Source organism: Macrosteles quadrilineatus, unplaced genomic scaffold (assembly GCF_028750875.1).
Source record: "Macrosteles quadrilineatus isolate MER2022 unplaced genomic scaffold, UCM_ALF_1.0 Scaffold_2__2_contigs__length_208266976, whole genome shotgun sequence".
Taxonomy (NCBI): Eukaryota; Metazoa; Arthropoda; class Insecta; order Hemiptera; family Cicadellidae; genus Macrosteles; species Macrosteles quadrilineatus.
The window spans coordinates 90,830,489-90,849,857 of NW_026542595.1; the positions used below are offsets into that span (position 1 = coordinate 90,830,489).

The 19,369-nt window shown below is 33.2% G+C and overlaps 1 protein-coding gene across 1 annotated transcript; it reads right to left on the reverse strand.

Annotated features, from left to right (window-relative positions):
* Window positions 1-880: 880 nt before the first annotated feature.
* On the reverse strand, window positions 881-16,831 carry LOC128984578 (uncharacterized). Its single transcript, XM_054403916.1, has 3 exons — window positions 16,711-16,831; window positions 15,134-16,431; window positions 881-1,024 (listed from the first exon to the last, which is right to left on the reverse strand). The coding sequence occupies exons 1-3, from the start codon at window positions 16,829-16,831 to the stop codon at window positions 881-883; spliced, it is 1,563 nt and encodes a 520-aa protein (XP_054259891.1).
* Between the last annotated feature and the right edge of the window lie 2,538 nt (window positions 16,832-19,369).

Here is a 19,369-nt window from a genome sequence, read left to right on the forward strand (position 1 = left end):
AAACTAAATTTTCCAAGGATTTGGTGTACGTGAAATTAAAGCCAAATTCAAGGTCTTTCCTTGGTACGTATAACATTAAGGTGTGTATACTGAAAAAAGTGTGATCTGAGGATGTGCCGATCCTCAAGTGTAGTAACGTAATGAAGGAATTCATGACGAAAGAAACGCTTACAAGGATACCAAAGTAACATTGGTAATTAGATTCACAATTGTTTTACACATTTCGTTTATAACACAGAGGGCAGAATGCTATGACTCAAAACTTTATGAAACAACATAGATGAGTTATAATAAAATAAACAAAGTATAGAAATAAGCTTTAAATTTTTTAAGCCTTATATGTTTGTTTTTTTTATTTTTTATTTTATTTTTTACTTAAATAATACCCTCTCTTGACACTAGTTAGTTTCCTAATAACTAGTGTATCGTTTTAGCTTGGCATTCTACAACTTCTTGTTGGCAAAGTAGGTTTTGTAAGCATCCCTTTGATCCGTTTCTTTCTTGCTTTGTTGACTCTTGCTACACGTTGCAACCCATTGGTGTCAGACAATCACACAGATCACCTTTTCGATTGTTTTAGGTAGAAGAGGAAGAGTTTCTCGAGGATTCTAAATCTACTGACTAATATTCCAAATGCATTTTCCACTATACGCATTGCTTCCCGTGCGATCCCGGGTTAGAATAGGACCGCAGCCATACCGGGCTTGTCGTAAGAGGTGACTAAAAGGGTGACCAACGCTCTCACTTGGAGTTCCTGGGAGTGCCCCTGTTGGGTTGCTGGGGTGACCAACGCTCTCACTTGGAGTTCCTGGGAGTGCCCCTGTTGGGTTGCTGGGGTTGATGCGTGCTCTGCACTGCCGATGGGTATTCTTGAAGCCATTTACTTCGGTCCTTGGTCAGGGAGTGCGGAATGAATGTAGAGGTCGGGATCTGCATTGCGACGGGCGACCCCCGGCACGTCAGGTATCCGGCTTTCAATTCTGAGTTTTAAAAAGTGTTTCTTGTTGTCTTGTTGAGAGTTGTACTGAGAGGGATACTTATGAATTTGTATGTATTTTTTTCTTTCTTTATTGTATACTATATCCATATGTACAATATCTTTGTTGTGTATGATTTCCATTTTATTTATTTATTTTTTTATATTGTAGATTATGTTTTGTTTGGAACCATTTTTCGACGCTGTTTATTTAATTTTATTCAATTCTATTTTCTAGTTTTCTTTTGCCATTGGAACGTTCAGAAGACAATTTACCATGGATCTGAGAGCAGATAGTTTGTCTTTCCAAGGATGATTAGAATTTGATAGAATTTAAATCTGATTACGTTAGTTTTCTGGTAATTTTAAATGCATGTTTTGTTGATGTTTCGTGAAATAGTTAGGTCAAAATTGTTTATTTCACTATCGTAAATTTCTTGGGTAAATTTTATTTTGTTGGACAATTTAGCCAAAGAAACACATTCGGTTACCTAATAGCAACAAAAGAATATCTATGAAATCAAATTTTGCTGAAAATCATTTATCAACGAGAAAAATTACATATCTCAATGAACTGCAAAGAATATTTCAAACAGACAATTTCGGGTAATCACTCGAATGTTACAAACCAGTTTAGTCCCTTAAATGTGTACATTACTTAACTGCATTTTGCATACATCAAATGTAGTTTAATTTGATCAAATGAAATGAGGCTTTGTCAATTTATATACAAATGCAACGTTCGTGTTTACTCGTGTCAGAATATGTTGCATGTTGATATGAACAAACATTTACATCGACAAACATGTGTTGGCGATGTATTCCTGTGTGCCTTGTTTGTGTGCTATTTTATTATTAAATCAATCAAATTAGTCGGCGGAAAATTACTGTAAGATAATCATTTTATTGGACAAAAATACTGCATACTTCTAACCATGTTATTTGAGTGTTCTACAAAAACATTTTTTTCACAATAACTACATTCAGTAAGTCATGACATGTGAAAAGTAATTAATTAAAGTAACAATGACTTTAAATGTATAAAGTAATTAATCTCTTTTTTAATGAAACCCATACACGTATTTATGACTAGAAATATATTTAAACCTGTATGTATTCAATTCAATTCAATTCAATTCAAACATTCTTTATTTCATTATTGTACATGAAATTAGTACATAGAATTGCGTCAAAGATATTGTCATAATCATAAGACTAAATTAAAAACTAAACATACTAAAATTCTTCCAATGAATACAGTGGTCTTGAAATTAAATAATTCTTTAGCAATTTTTTAAACTTAATAATACTAACTTCTTTTTTAATGTTATCTGGAAAATTATTATAAAATTTTCCTCCAGCATATGTGGTTTTCTTTTTGTAAAATTCTAGTTTGTGAATAGGCATTGATATGTTTAGCCTATTTATAGTATTGTAAGAATGACTTTCCCCTAGTAAACCCGCTTTTACCTAGTATAACGACTAGGTAAAATTATAAAAGAACAGGTTTTGAAAGTTTTTGAGAGTATTTCATATTGTCGACGACTGACCAAGGCTCTTGACAATGGAAGGTTTAATGACTAAACATAAGCCTCTTATGATCTCTTTTGTACCAATTAATCATTCGCGTTGATAAATCTACAAAGAGGACATTTATATAAACTTTAATACATTATTTTTAGGATATTGGACAAAAACCTTATATTATTACAGTTTAAAATATTAAGGGCGTATGAGAATCTACTGACTAAACGATCTGAGTTCTGTTTCTCATTCAGGTTATGTACTACAGGGGTGTAGAGAAGACGGCGCTAACGTATGTCAACATTAACTGTTAGGTTAGAGGAGACATGAAACATTAAGTTAAGATTCAAAAGTTAAAAGAATTACAGAACATGAATTTTATTTAGCATTTAATTTTCTATTGTTTAAAATATTTTCTCGGGTCTGACATAAAGTATGCTGTAAGTTGATAAAGTATGCTGTTAGTTGATATTTAATGGAGAGCTTATGCCATAGAATAACTAAATTATTGAATTATGCTTTTCAAATCAATATTACATTTAAGACGTATTCAAATCAAACACGCAAGGGCGAACGTGTTATCATTTACAATACAGGGTGAACAACTTAACCTTGCCACCATTGATCTCAGAAACTATTAGATTTGGAGAGAACATTAAATGGGGAACTTCAACTAGTTTTTATTGACATAAAAAAATATGAATTCCAATGTCTTATGGAACACCCTGTATTTTATGATTGTGTTTTAAAAAAGCAGATAACATAAGGACTATAACCGCACGTCAAGCTACTTTTCTAAAGTAACACGCTGTAGCTCCTAAACGAGCTAAAAAAAAAATTAGAAGCTGAGTCTTCATAATCTTAAACGATAAAGTCTCCAGACTTAACAACTCATTGTTATTCAGGCTTATTAAGTTTGTCGGGCACACACATAGCTTAAGTATGTTAGGGTTAAGCTCCACCTTCACCTCATGTATCATATTACAAAACTAGTACAAACTGTCGTGGCTTCTTTCGCGACAATTTAAAATAAAAAGCTAAATGTTTTATCTTATGTAAATTTACAAAAAATAGGGAACTTCCCTATACGATAATTCGCTATGAAGCATTACGGATCGAGTCTGGAAATAAACATATATTTTTGTTAAATCCATTCATATACGCCAAATTTTGTTGGTGAACATGAACTTCTTCATTCACAACATTACTGTTCTTCCACAAAGAGCTTCAAACTGCACATTTTGGAAACATCTACTTCATGAATTTAACAAAATATTATTTCTGCTTTATCCCCTTTCACTTGTTTCACCGTACTTTTTTTTGGAAGGTATTAGATATCTTAAGGTTAAGTAATTAGAAACCACTATTTATACGACATAGTGTTCTCTGGTGCATTTAACATGTCTCGAATACTACACAGGGAGTCCACAAAGTCTTGGCCTGATAAGGAAACCGCATAGTATGAAAACGAGTGATGGTAGGATAAAAATCTATTTACAGATATAACATGCAACTTCTTAAGATTTTATATCTATGTACAAATTTAATACAACTCTACGTGTGCACCTCCAGTGGTCTGCAGATCTTCTAGGCGTCTTTTCAGTTCATCCCAGGTTTTAGTCAGCATATCCTTGGTTACAGACTCCACAGCATCTCTGATTCTCTCCCTTAATGTTTGTAAATTAGGAACTTGGTTAGGGAGGAAAGAATTTATTTATAAAAATAAATAGCTCTGCCTTAAAAAATAAGGTTGCCAATGACACAGAAAAATAGTACACATAAAATATCGAAGGATTATACAGCTATAAGACTGATTAATTTTGATGTTTGCCATATAGATGATTTCTCATTATGGTCAATGAACCTCTTAATGTTTCATGAATAATAATTTTCACAAAGGATCTGTCCAAATCATATTGTTTCCAAAAGTTCACAAACAATTTTGATAATGTTCCTCTGGAACCAATAAACAATCCAATCACCTCAATTTTTGAACTTTTAAAATTTTGCTTGAAATATTCAAAGGTAGAATCATAATTTTTTTCTTTTCTACATTTACTTCGTTAGCTTGATTTATGTTTGTTTCAAATCGAATTGTAGGATCGAGAATTATGCCTTTGTTAGTATCTCTTTCGATCAATAAAATATCTACTCTTCTGGTGCTTCCGTTAGAAGAAAGACAGTGTACTTCTTCTTGCTCTTCCTATGTATTATACCTTTTTCGGAAGGCATTTGCTATGATACTTCTTATTTTGTGGTGCCTTGTGTTTCTTAGAAGTTCAACAAACGGACAGAAGCCAAGAGCATGTGCAAGGGTTTCAATCTCACCACAGGTATGCCTGCAGCGGTTATTACCCTGACTTCTGCCGTGGAGAACACGCACTGGCACCACATTTGCAATCATTTTTATACTGTCTTTCCACTCAGATTCTGACAAGCCTTCTTTATTAATAATACTTTTATTTCCCGGAAAATAGTCCTTGAAAAGTTCAACACCTTTACCCTTCTGTTTTAAGCTTTTCCAATTTTCAAACTCTTTTTCTCTTAACTCATTTCTTAATTTTTGGGTATTTATTGTTTGATTACGATCAATTTCTTCTAGGTGTAATTTTTTTAAACAAATTGTTTCTATCCGTTTAAATTTGTCTTCATTTATTGTACAACAATTTTTAACCCGTCTGAGTATTTGTATAGAATTAAGTTGTTGAATATATGCTTCCCATTGAGCCTTGATTAATCCAAGTCCTTTATATTTTTGTTGGGCTATATAACATAAAATCTGGAGTGTCAGTTGGTAAGCTTAATATTTCTTTAACACTACTTTTAACCAGTTTGTCTAAGTCAGTTAAAAATGCTACTGGTAATTTATGGAGTTGAGCATTTTGAAATGGATATATTAACGTTGGCCATATACTTTGATTAATTATATTAAACTTTTGGCTTGACAAAAGTAATGTAGTCGATGTTAGTCTTTCTAATTGGGATTTGAATTGTTTAATTATTCTCTCTTTATTACAAACGATCCCTTGGGAAAAGTTAACACCTAAATATTTTATGTTTTCACTATCTGAAATACTTTTTATGAATAAGTTTTCATCTAACCAGATATTACCTTCTACTAGAAGTCCTTTTTCAATCACGATAGACTGACATTTGTTGGGGTTTATTTCTAGTCTGATCGAATTAAGTAAATTAATGGCCATTGAAGTAAGGGTTGCAACACTTTGTTTGTCTTTACCCATAATAACTAAATCATCAGCAAATCCCATTATGGGTAGTCTATCTAAATCCGGCAGAAGTTTGTATCCGAAAGCCATTTGAACTTCTTTTTCACTTAGTTCATTTAAAATGAAATCTGTGCACAAATTATACAGCGTAGGGGATAAAGGTGCTCCTTGTAGTAACCCTCGTTTGAAGGGAATCGCTTTTGTTTTACTTCCACCAGTTACAATAATAGTTTGGTTGTTTAACTGAAGATTTGCTATCAAAAGTTTTTAACTTCCTATGAATGTTATGTGATTCTAGCGTTCTAACTAGGTGTTCGTGCCCAACACAATCATAAGCTTTGTTAATATCTAGAAAAACCAATGAAACTTCTTTTTCCTCTGTCTTAGCTTTTGTTAAAATTGAGTTCACTATTTCTACATTGATTGTTGTTCCTGGTGTACTAGTAAAACCTCTTTGGTTTGGGTTAAAACGTATATGACCTCTCAGTCTTTTGTCTAGAACTCTTTCAACACTTCTTCGTAAGACAGAGCAAATATATATAGGTCTCCAGTTTTTAGCATCTTTAACGTCACCTCCTTTGTAAATAAAAACTGTTCTTGCAAGTTTAAAACAATCAGGGACCCAACCTTTTACCATCATGATTGTACATATCTTTGCCAAAATAACCGACACTTTCTTACATTTTATAACTCTCATTAACACTTTGTCTACACCAGGAGAAGTGTCAACAGCAATTGATTTCATAGCGTTCATCATTTCTTCAGCAGTGACAATTATTTCTTCAAAGTCTTTTTCATCATTAAAAGTAGTGGAATGTGTGTTTTCGTAGTGATATCTAACTGATGTATTTTGCTTACCAAAACGATTGTGGAACTCCTTGTACAAATCATTTTTAGATATCTTACAAGATACATCGCCAGATCCCATAACTATCCTGCAAGCTTTTCGCCTTTGATTATAAAACAGATATTGTGCTTTTTCGTACAAACATTTTTCTTTTCTTTTAGACTTTTCTCTTTTTGAAGCTCGCATTGGATTGCTTCAGGTTTTAAAGGTTTTACCATTATTCAAACTTAGGTTTGATTTTCTTAAGTTGTAATACTTCATTGCAGGGTGTTTAGGTCCAGGCAAATAGTTTACAGCTGAAGCTAAAAATGTTGTAAACTTGTTCATATTTTTATTCAACTGTTCAATGTTATCTAGATCTGTTATTTTATCGAATTTTTCTTCCCAATCACACAACATTTTTTGAAAGTTAGTGTCTTTTGATTTGGTTTCAACTTTGTGGGTAACCTTTTCTTGTAAGTCATCAACGTATTTTTCAATTATTTTATCTCTATGTACTGTTGCATGGGCTCTGCTTATGTGAATAACTAGACTTTTTACCGATTTCCCACAATGGGGGCATGTTATACTTTTCTTTTTACTTGGAACAATGTCAGTATTTTGTGCAAAGTTTCAATGCTTTTCATGCCATTTATATTATTTGTATTGTTAAGGTTATCAGTCAATTGGTTATAAGGTTTGAGTGACATGTGAAAATCTGACTCTGAGTCACTATCATTATTACCGTAATATTTCAAACAAGGTCTGGTGTACTTAGGATCACGCGAAGGAGGTATCACTACAGCAAATTCATTTGTAGATGAAGGGCCAGGTTCTTGACTGTAACTGTAAGTGACTTTTTGTATAGACCCATTTTGCAAAGATACCTTTGATTTGTCAGTTGATGCTTGGTCCTTATGCGAGGCTTTAATGTGTGAGTCTAATCTATTAAATGATTTAAGATGTAAAGGACATTGTTCTTTTAAAATATTTTCTTCTGTAGGACCTGGATTTTGGTGTATATCACCACATAAAAGCATAAGAAGCACAATTGTGTACAATGTTGTAACTGTTGTAATTTCACCAAAACTGTTCACCATTTCTTACGCATCCATATAATGTTTTATTTTGTATGTTGTATCTTGTTGCATGTATGTCTTATCACATGTATTATTATGTAAAATGGCTAGTGCCATTGATATGAATAAATAAATAAATAAATCTGCGATTTTTCACTAAGCGGAATAAACATAGGTAAATGTGAATTTTCTCATATCTCCGGTTTAATGCATTGCGACAGTGAATAAAAAAAAGCATATGCTATTTACTTCAACTGCTTATTTTTGGCTTAAATAAGTTAAGTACTAAGATTTTCCTTATTGAGGTCATATCAGTAAACCCTAGTCTTTAAAAAAGATAGTTGAGTCATTAACAGATAACTAAAAGGTCACATTATAATCCGAGTATTCATAATCTTAAACTCTTGAGTCTCTAGACTTAACACTTCATTGTTATTCAGGCTTAATAAGTTTGTCCGGCAATATACAACCTAATCTCCACCCCTTCCCTTCGCTGTACCATGTTACAGCTATAGAAGTCATATAGACTGGGACGGGTGGCGTCGTCCTGTAATCCAGCTACTAGGAGGTCACGAATTGTGGATATTTATAGGCATGCACTGTGTATGAGATACTCCCTGGTGTGGATTAACGTGTAACTTAACCAGCCTAGGAGGAATTTTTGTGTTAGGCAAATTATTTATGCACCACTGTTCAGTACGCCTGGGTCTATATCCCGTCATTGCCAACGGTATTGCCTATTTTATAATGTCTTGTCATTATGAGCCTACTTCATTGAGTATGTCACTCATTTTAGAAATATAAATATGTCTTGGAGGGAGTGACTTTCCTTGGTATAGAATTTCCTCAGTTCTGTATATGTACTGAATATACATTTTGTTTATATTGAAACTCTAACTCTTTTGTTTTGCAACTATTGACTTTGAATAGGCCAAGAAGTCTTCCCATCCTGTTATAAACGCTTAAGTTATTGATTTGCATTTTATGGTGACAAGAAATAAATCGTCAACTACAAAAACTCCTTTACAGAAAACGTTATTTAACAGAACTAACCTTAAAGTTATCTTCGGCTGACTCCTAAATACAATTAATCTTTTAGCAAGTACGTTTGACCTATGCTTTACACAATTTTCCTCACATTTATACCCTGTGCAAAATCCTATCCCGATCCATATTACCAATAGCACGAGTTATTGAGCCGAATGATAAGTGTAAAGAAGGGAAAGTAAACATCATCCGAGATATCAAAGAAGGCTATGATGGGATTGGGTATAGAGAAGACGACGCTAACGTTAACATCATCACCGATATGAAATGTTGTTTGGGTTTGGGACTCTTTGACATAGAATCAGTGAAATACATGTATCAATACGTTAATTACATTTTAACTCATATTATACCTTTTCTTTACTGAACAATATAATACAAAAACCAAATTAATGATTGGTGAATTGTTGTTATGCCAAGAGATATTCTACACTACAATTTAAATGTATTAAACTATTCTACAATTTAAAAGTAATAATCGCTAGTTAAGTAAACCACTTATAATCATGAAATAAGTCACTTGAAAATAGATAGGTCTTGTTTACCATTAGCTAAACTGGTCAATCGTTATTTTTCTGTTAACAAGCGAATTTGCTACAAACACTCTCATTCTATTTTAACTGTGCCAACAGAGATCATTTAAGTCAAATATATCAGACAAACATCTAAATAGATTTGGTTCGATATTCTAGTCGGCCAAAGCCTTACTAACCACACGGCTGCCCTCCATGATTGAATTGCTTGTTAGTGGGGGAGCTACGTATATCAAAACTGCAAATTGTGATAAGAAAACCCCTTTTGGTATGAATGTAGGTTATGGTCCGACAACTAAAATAAGATGGGGAGGCATTGCCCAAAGTTGTTATAATCCAAAATGGCAGCCATTTTTCAAAATGGCTGCCCATATTTTGTGTTTACTTAGTTATTCACTGATAAAAGCTTGAAAATGGCATTAACACTATTAAATATTGGTATATTCTTAATCTGGAGATTCCGGCCTTTAATTTAATACCAAGTTTGTAATATATTACAATTATATCATCTCTATAATATAAGGCTGAAAATGTACTCGTTTTCAGCCAATTCTGAAGGTCATCAAAAAGCTGTTTATTTTAAGAGTTAAGTTTTTCACCTACAACGTTCTTATTATTATTATTATTTTTCCTCTTTGCCAACATCCATTTTAAGACATAAGGAAAATACAAGTTAAGCGAATTCACTGGAAAGAGAGTGTTTTCTTCTTCCTTGAGATGTTTTTTTTCCATAAAATATAAGAGGATTAAATGTCAACAAAATTATGACACTTTCAATTATTTTTCTCTACCAAGGTTGGCAATGCTAAATAGACAAATATTGCCAAACAGCTGATACTACAGGTCATTGTTGTGTTTATTATTATGTGTCACTCACGTTCTGAGTGTGGTTTTATTAGGAAACCCTGTAAAATGTGGCCGTCACACCGGGCCTAACACGATGCTAGTTCTGGGGTTTTTTTTTTCTTATTTGAGTGAATGAAGATTGGATTCTAAAAATGACAAAGCGGTTACACTTAGTTCCTCAGAGTGACTTGGGTGGATACTAACCAAAAGCTGTTGATCGGACCATTTTTATATTGCACCAAAAGACAGATAATTATAGATTGCTTTGTCCAAAAAATAATAAAAATGTAAATGCTACATGTAACGCATGTCAAAAACTTTCAGAACTTTGATGATCTGAATGGCTTACCCGCCGATATTGATATAAATGTTTTCAATGAAAATCGGTGTGGAATGAAATGAATCAGAAAATCAGAAATAATTTGATTAATAAACTAGTTTGAGAAGAAAAATTGTTCATGACCAAAAATCATCCACCAGAAAGTCTTCCACCAATAAAAGGTGCATTACTACAGCAAGTATCGAGTAGTGTGCAACATCACCAAACGATTGAGGTTGGAGTTTGCATAATGAGTCTTGGCAGTTTAAATGGTCGGAATTATTAGAAATTTCTGATTCCTGCAAAGAGCTCATAAAATGTGTTTGCAAATTCTGTAAAAACAAGTGCAGCTGCAGAACTGCTCGTTTATCTTGCACATTATCGTGCAAATACAATGAATGTGAACAATAATACCCCCGCCGCAGCAAACCTGCAGACCATGCGAATTTCCATTTGTCTGAATTGATTTTCAATTAAATCTACTTAAACAACATTAGTTTTAACGAGTACCTAGGATTGCTGCTACAAGGAAACTAATAAAGTTAGTTTTTCAGTCAAATATTAATAGCTTGGTATAAGATAAATAAAATCACCATTTTTATTAACATATATCCATAAACAAGCAAACTACAACATTTTACAATATTCTCCATAAAAATAACATGAACATTTTAAATTTACAATTTGTTTATTTTTCTCTGTTACCAATAACCCTACAAAAACACTTTGATATACTAAATCATTTGTTTTTAAGCTCTTTAATAAGGTCTATACTATATTAGATATATAGAGAGGTATAGAGGTATAGAGATATATATTGGAAAATGTTATGTTTTGAGGTTCAACAATTAGAAAACCCAATTTTTACCCCATAAAACCCCCTGTAAAACACCGTTCCTATGATCCGATCATGTTGATTCGCGAACTCTTTCAAGTTTATTCCGCCTTACACCTTTAAACCAAATTTCATCAAAATCGGACAAAAATTACTCAAGTTATCGTGTTCACGGACACACACACACAAATATATAGGTACATATATAAAAAATTGAACGAATGGTGTTTTTTGCCTCTGGTGACATTAAAATGACAAAGTAAATAGGTCCCGGGCCTAGGTCTTATCATGCTACCTACGGTAATAGCTACTTCCCTATAGGCAAATTAGCTAAAAATGGTGTTGGTATAAATATTCGCCAACTTATAAAATATAGCGTGTTTTTTTATTTGCTGATATACATTTTCTGTAAATAAATTTACGTTTATTACATTATTATTTAACTTGTTTACTTACCTTATACCTAAATACCCCCGCCGCAGCAAACCTGCCGACTAAGCGAATTTCCATTTGTCTTAATTGATTTTCAATTAAATATATTTTAATAACATTAGGTTTAACGAGTACCTAGGTTTGCTGCTACAAGGAAACTAATAAAGTGTGTTTTTTTGTAAAATATTGATAGCTTAGTACAAAATAAATAAATTTGATCAAAATACAAAATATATCCATAAACAAGCAAACTACAACATTTGACAATATTCTCCATAAGAATAACATGGGAATTTTAACTTTACAATTTTTTAAATTTTCTCCGTTACTATTAACCGAACAAAAATACTTTTATATACTAAATTAATTGTTTTTTTAAGCTCTTTAAAAAGGTCTAAAGAGTAATTGGGAAAATTTGTGTTTTGAGGGTCAAAAGTGAGAAAAACCAATTTTTACCCCATAAAACCCCCCGTAAAGCCCCGTTCCCATGGTCCGATCATGCTGGTTCGCGAACTCATTCAAGTTTATCCCGCTTTACACCTTTAAACCAAATTTCATCAAAATCGGACAAAAATTACTCAAGTTGGGTAATTTATGGGTTCACGGACGTATATATATATATATATATATATATAAGTCTATATATATATACATATATAAAAATTTGAACGAATGGTGTTTTTGGCCTCTGGGGACATCAAAATGAAAAAGTAAATCGGTCCCGGGTCTAGGTCTTACCGTGCCACCTACGGTAATAGCTACTTCCCTATAGGGAAATTCGCTAAAACTAAAACATTGATCAGAAACACCATTTTGCATGATGTATATCAAAAGAAAATATATAAAACCCAAAATACGGGCAGCCATTTTGAAAAATCGCCGCCATTTTGGAATATAGCAACTTTGGTTGGTGCCTCCCCATCTTATTTGCATTGCCTAACTTAAAACTACATTCCCACCAAAGGGCACACTCTTATCACAATTTGCAGTTTTCTTATGGTTTTTTTACTGTAGCTCCCCCACTATGTGGTCTGTCTTGTCTGTGGACACAATAATATTACATTATAATAGCTTAAAACTGTTCTTCTGTATAATGTAATGCGTTGTTGTGACTAGAACAAATTTACACACCAAACAAACCAAGGATTGATAAATGATCTTTTAAGTCATTCAAAGCGTATTTGAAATTTCATCAACAATAAATCAATAAAAATTATGGAAAATTTCTGAAGAAATATTTAAATTACTTGCACACGCATTGTTAGAACTTTGTAAAAACTAAGATCACACTAAGCACGGGCGAGGGTTTGAATAAAATATAGGTTTCTGCGTAATCTTGGTAAGTATTAAAAACACAAAGAATATAGAATATAGAAAGGTATTGGGCACACGAAGAAATATTCTTTATTGAACCCATTTGAGAATCATATGACATTAGATATAGCGGGGATCTAAAGTCATAATATTAAACCTAGGAATTACTCAATTATTCTTCATTGAATAGTTATAGGAGATAATAGATTGTGTACTGTTTTCCTTTTTCTAAATTGGATGGGATTAAATGCTTATTAATTGAAATGTAATTTTAAATATTTCATAAAAAACAGAGGAAATGTTTGGTGTACTTTGTTTACGATCTTTATGAATATTTTAAAAGGAAATACAGTATTACGGGTGATATTTGTTTGCTAACATAATTTATGTATGATATGTAATATTAGCTACTAAAGAACCCGTGGGGCTCAATGAGCCGCATCGTATGAAACATAACGCCAAGCTAAAATAAATAAACATTTTTTACGACTACTTACATTTGTCAAAAACAGTAAGCTATCGTGTTGTGTGGGACAGATGATTATATCACTCTTGTAGGTTGCTTTGGTTACGTCTCAAGAAAACTATGTGTATTGCATGTAAAGAAATTATAGATATTTACTCAGAAAAGTGGACATGGTTTTCTCATTCATTTACTCACTCAACTCAATATTTATTTACATTTTTGAAAGTAAACACTAACATTTTAATAATTAGAAAACATATGACTTAAATAAAGAATTTATGGTAAAGTCTAACCATTCTCCGCCCCTTGAGATACCCTGTATCTCAAGATCAGTCCATTGGAATGATAATCAGTTTTGAGATTGATCGTTTGATTATTTCACTTGTCGTTTTAAGGTGACCACACGTACTATTCCATCAGTTCCTGGATGTACTTGTTCTACTCTGGCAGTGAGCCACTTACATGGAGGAATATTTTCCAATATATATACCCTCCTCAGGAATATTTTACCCTCCTCGTCCAAAAATGGAAATGAATTTTTCAGTTTACTCTTGTTTTTGACATGTCCATGTTTTTTCAGTTGTTTTATTTCATCCTGAAAACATTCTTCCTGGATAAGTTTGACAATTGTTTTAGTAGACTTCTCAAGTTCACTGCTGTTTAAAGACTCCTTTTCTCTTTCTTCTGCAGGTTTTCTTGTGTTATTTGTAAATCTCAAGATATAAGCAACAATACATATGATCTTGAAATAGCTTGAGAAGTTCATCAATTTCTTAAGCAAAGTTGACTTTTCTTGGGAAAACAAAATTTGAGTGGATGTTTTTCGTAACTCTGGATTTCTTTTAAGTTAACATTCATGTTATTTCGAGGCCAACTTGATTTCTCTTCCTTTAGCCATTCTGGCCCATGCCACCAAAGACTAGATTGTTTCAGATGAGAACCAGAAATGCCTCTATAGGTCGGCCGCTTAGAAAACGACCTCCTCTAGCATTGGTTAAGCATTAGCGCGCAGGTCGTTTTCTAAGCGGCCGAACTATAGTAGCCAAATCAGCTGGGTTTTCAAACGAACTAACATTATTCCAATTTGAAGGCGGAATAGTGTCTTGTATTTCTGACACCCTGTTAGCAACAAACGTCTTCCATTTATTTGGCAACTGAGACAACCAACACAAAACAATTGTGGAATCAGTCCAAGCACAACACTTATTTACATCAATATTCAGAGAAAATGCTACCTTACTTAATAATTGAGAAAGAAGCAAGGCACCACAAAGTTCTAATCGTGGTAAGGAAATTTGTTTGGTTGGGGCAACTTTTGTTTTGGAACAAAGCAAATTAACTTTTACCTCATGATTGGTTGAAATAGATCGCACATACACGCAGCTAGCATAAGCTTTCTCGGATGCATCACAAAATCCAATAATTTCAATACTTTCACGTAAGTAATTGTGAGTTGTGACTTGTCTTGGAATGCACAATTTATTGATAGTTAATAGCTCACCTTTGATTTGATCCCATTGTTTTGCTATGTCTTCACTCACCGGCTCATCCCAAGTTAGTCCAGTTAACCACAGTAGTTGTAGCATGATTTTTGAAACTATTACTAAAGTACTTATTAGTCCCAGTGGATCAAATACACTTGAAATAGCCCTCAGAATTTCTCGTTTGTTTAAACTGTATTTATTTTGAGTTGTGACATTGATGTTTACTTGAAACATGTCTGATTTGGGTTCCCAAGCAACTTCTAAAGTTTTAATAGGTTTACTCTCTTCTAAATCTAAGTTCATAGAACCAACCTCTTTGTCCTCTTTTGGTATCCTGTCTAGTACAGCAGAACTATTGGAACACCACTTACGTAGTTTGAAACCTCCTGAACGTAAAAGTTGATCAAGTTCTTCCTGTAACTGTAGAGCAGTCTTCTCATCATGACACCCGGTTAGTAAGTCGTCCACATAGAAATCCGCTCCTGCAGCAGCGCAAGCTGTAGGGAATCGTGTCTTCTCGTCTTCTGATAACTGTTTCAAACACCTAGTAGCTAAGAAGGGAGCACTAGAGGTGCCATATGTTACTGTTTTCAGTTTATATATTTTGACAGGCTCATAACTGTTTGTCCTCCACAATATTTGTTGAAACTTACAATCATTTTCATCAACTAACACCTGGCGATACATTTTCTCACAGTCAGCAACCATAACTATTTCATGTAGTCGGAAACGTGTTAGGATGGAAAACAAGTCCTGCTGGACGTTTGGACCTACCATAAGTGTATCATTCAAAGATACCCTTGTGCTTGTTGGACAGGATGCATTAAAAACCACTCTCAGTTTGGTTGAAGAGCTTGACTCCTTTATTACTTCGTGATGAGGTAAGAAACAAATTGTTACGTTACCTGTGGTGGTTACTGATTCACTGAAATTTAGCTTCCCTGTTAGTTCCATGTGTCCTAGTTTCAGATACTCCTGTAAGAAACTATTATACTGCTGTTTTCTCTCGGAATTTAATGACAATCTTTGTTCAACTTTTTTGAAACTACCCAAAGCTATGTGTTGTGATTTTCCTAACTCATTTAGACGTTCATTGAATGGTAGTTTTACAATAAAGCGTCCAGATTCATCTTGTTTGATATTTTCCTTGAAATGCTGCTCACAATATTGTTCCTCTTTAGTGAGAACAGGAATAACAACTTGCTCGATTTCCCAGAATCGCTTAAGTTGACTCTCAATAGTCAAATTGCAAGTTGACTCAGTCTCATTTGGGCACTGCCCACACCTACCAGCAACAATCCAGCCCAAAACACTATTGTGAAGAGTAGGTGTTTGTTTGGTACCTGATATCTTTCCTTCAATGATAAGGTCGAAGTAAACTTCTGCTCCAAATAGCATATCGACTTCACCTGGTTTGTAGAACTCCGGGTCTGCCAGGACAAGTGTAGAGATGTGATGAGACCAGTTGGTATGGTTAATAGTCTCAGCAGGTAGTTTAGTGGAGATGGTTGGCAAAACTACTGCTGAAATGTTGGTAAAATACTAGCTAACTCTTGAAAAAATATTTAATGATACTCGTTTTGATGCTCTTGTTTTCGATTGCCCTATACCATTAATAGTTATTGAAGAGTTTAATAGTTTTAAGCCAAGTCGATCAGCGCATGACTTAGTTATAAAGTTAGATTGTGCACCTGAATCAAGTAGTGCACGCACTCTTACATGTTCTCCTTTATTATTCTCGATTAGGACTATAGCAGTCGACAGTAAAACTTGTGATGATGACATTGGTTCCTCTGCATTACTTAGATCAACAGATTTAGATGCAAACCCTTGTTCAGACGCATTATGACTAGCAGAGTTAGATGTTACTTTATTCTTGTCACATGCTTTGCCGTTTTCCTTTTTCAATTCAATATGAATCATTGTGTGATGGTTTCGGTTACACAGTTTGCAAGTAGAACCATTGCAATCAGTAGCAGAATGATTGGGTTTTAAACAATTAAAACATAATTTACGCTTTTTGACAAGATCTATTCTGTCAGATACACTCATGCTACTAAATTTGTCACACTGATAAATTGCATGATTAGGTTTTTCACAGATTACACAAACATGAGTAAAAGAAGACTTTCCCCTTGCTTGGTTAAACGACCCTTTACTTTGAATACATCTATTATTAGAATGACTAATGTTAGATGCAGATGTCTTAGATATGCTTGAGGATGCCAAGGCATTAGTTCTTTGGATAAGAAACGATTTTAGCTGCTCAAAATTAGGACTATCCTGTGTAGTTAAGGACATTTCCCATTGTTTTCTAGTCTCACTATCTAATTTGCTAGTTAGAATGTACACAAGTATGCTATTCCATTCACCTACATTTTCACCTAACGACTTTAGAGCCCTAATATGGGTTTCAGATTCATCAACTAATTTTCTAAGTCCTTGTGAAGACTCATTTTGTAAAGGTACTTGACTGAATAATCCTTTTAGGTGAGAATTTACAATCAGCCTTTTGTTGTCATACCTGAGCTTTAGAATGTCCCAGGCCTCAAAATAGTTTTGATCTGTAGACGGAAGTGACTGCAATAGTTGGTGTGCCTCCCCTTTTAGACAAGATTTTAGATAAAATAGCTTTTGGATGTTTGGAAGCGACTGGTTGTCATGGACAATAGATATAAATAACTCGCTGAATGAAGGCCATTCCTCAATATTCCCATTAAATGATGGTAGATGTAAATTAGGTAATTTGACTTGAGAAATAGGGTCAACTGAAACACTTTGTTGAATAGAATTAACCGAAGGAACAGGAACTAGATTAGGGACATTAGTTTGATATTCACTTAGTAAATTTAATAATTTAGCTTTAGTTGCAAAATAATCATTTTCAAAAGCTCCTAAAATGTCATCATTAGCTTGTTCCTCATCTATACTGCTAATTTCTTCATGAATTTGAATATACTGATCAAATAGTTTATCAAGCTTTTCTTGCCTTACAATCAGGTTTGCCCTATCTGTACTGGTAATACTCACATTTTCTAGGTAGGTATTGATTCTGGTAAGGGATGATTTCACTGTACTCCTCTGTTTTAATAATGTTGTTACTCTTTGCTGGCTCATATTACGTGGCGTAGAAGGACCATAAAGAAATTATAGATAATAACTCAGAAAAGTGGACATGGTTTTCTCATTCATTTACTCACTCAACTCAATATTTATTTACATTTTTGAAAGTAAACACTAACATTTTAATAATTAGAAAACATATGACTTAAATAAAGAATTTATGGTAAAGTCTAACCAGCATGCATATTTTCTAGTTTAAATAATGTTTTCACTTAATTTATCCATAAAAAAACATCTAAATTGCACAGTGTCAGTTTTTACAAATTTGCAGATGCAAATGAAAAATCAGATTAAAGTTTACTTTTCCACTTACTATGAATGTAAGTATAACCAAAGACTGATAGAAAATATAGTGCTCTTAAATAAGTATTTACGGGGTCGAAATCGACGTTAGGACAAGACATTAGTTTGGACCGTTTCAAAACGTTAAAAAAATGTTTTGGTGTAGAAAATACAAAAAATACACTAAAATCATATTACTCTCAATATTTTACCATCAGTAAGAGATTTGCCAGTTAAATAATATGGTTCATGTAAAATTGTATCAGAATATGTTCTACTGAAACATGGATTACTTAAAACTTAAATTGGTTTGTGGTAATTTAGCAATGGACACTACATAATTAAACATATTGAAATACAAGTCAGATTATAAAATGTTGATGAGCGCAATCAAAATTAAAATTTGTACAGTATTAACATTTAATTTAACCATTAGATGCACAACACACGCAGTAATATTATGTGTTTTAAAATTACAATTTATATTTTGAACTTTTCTTCATCCAGGAAAACAATTTATAAAATTAAATGAATATTTAAAATGTTTGCTCCATAGGGATCTCTACTCTGAGCTGAGATCAGTGGAGTATAGAAGTACAAATTGCTAGTCGTTTGAAGTGTTTTGGCAGTGGGTGGCTTAACCCTTTTGTTAATTTAAGCCTCTAATTAAGGTTTTACTGTTTGTGGTTGGATCAACGTTGTACCCCGTTGATTATTATAGCGGGAAAGTTAGGATGTATTTGAAAAATATTTTTTATTTCATATGTATGATGATAATTCCCTCGCTGCAGCGAACCTGCAGACCAAGCGAATTTCCATTGGCCAGATATGATTTTCACATGAATCTATATAAATAACATTAGATTTAACGGGGAGGGTTATTAAGTGTGTTTTTTATATATTTTTTTTATAATAGCTTAGTATGAAATAAATAAATTCGCCAAGTTTGATCAAAAGATATCCATTAACAGTTTAATTATTCTGTATAACAATAACATTGCAACTTTCAATTTTGAGTTCTTGGTTTCCTCCGTAACCAATAACCGAACAATGACA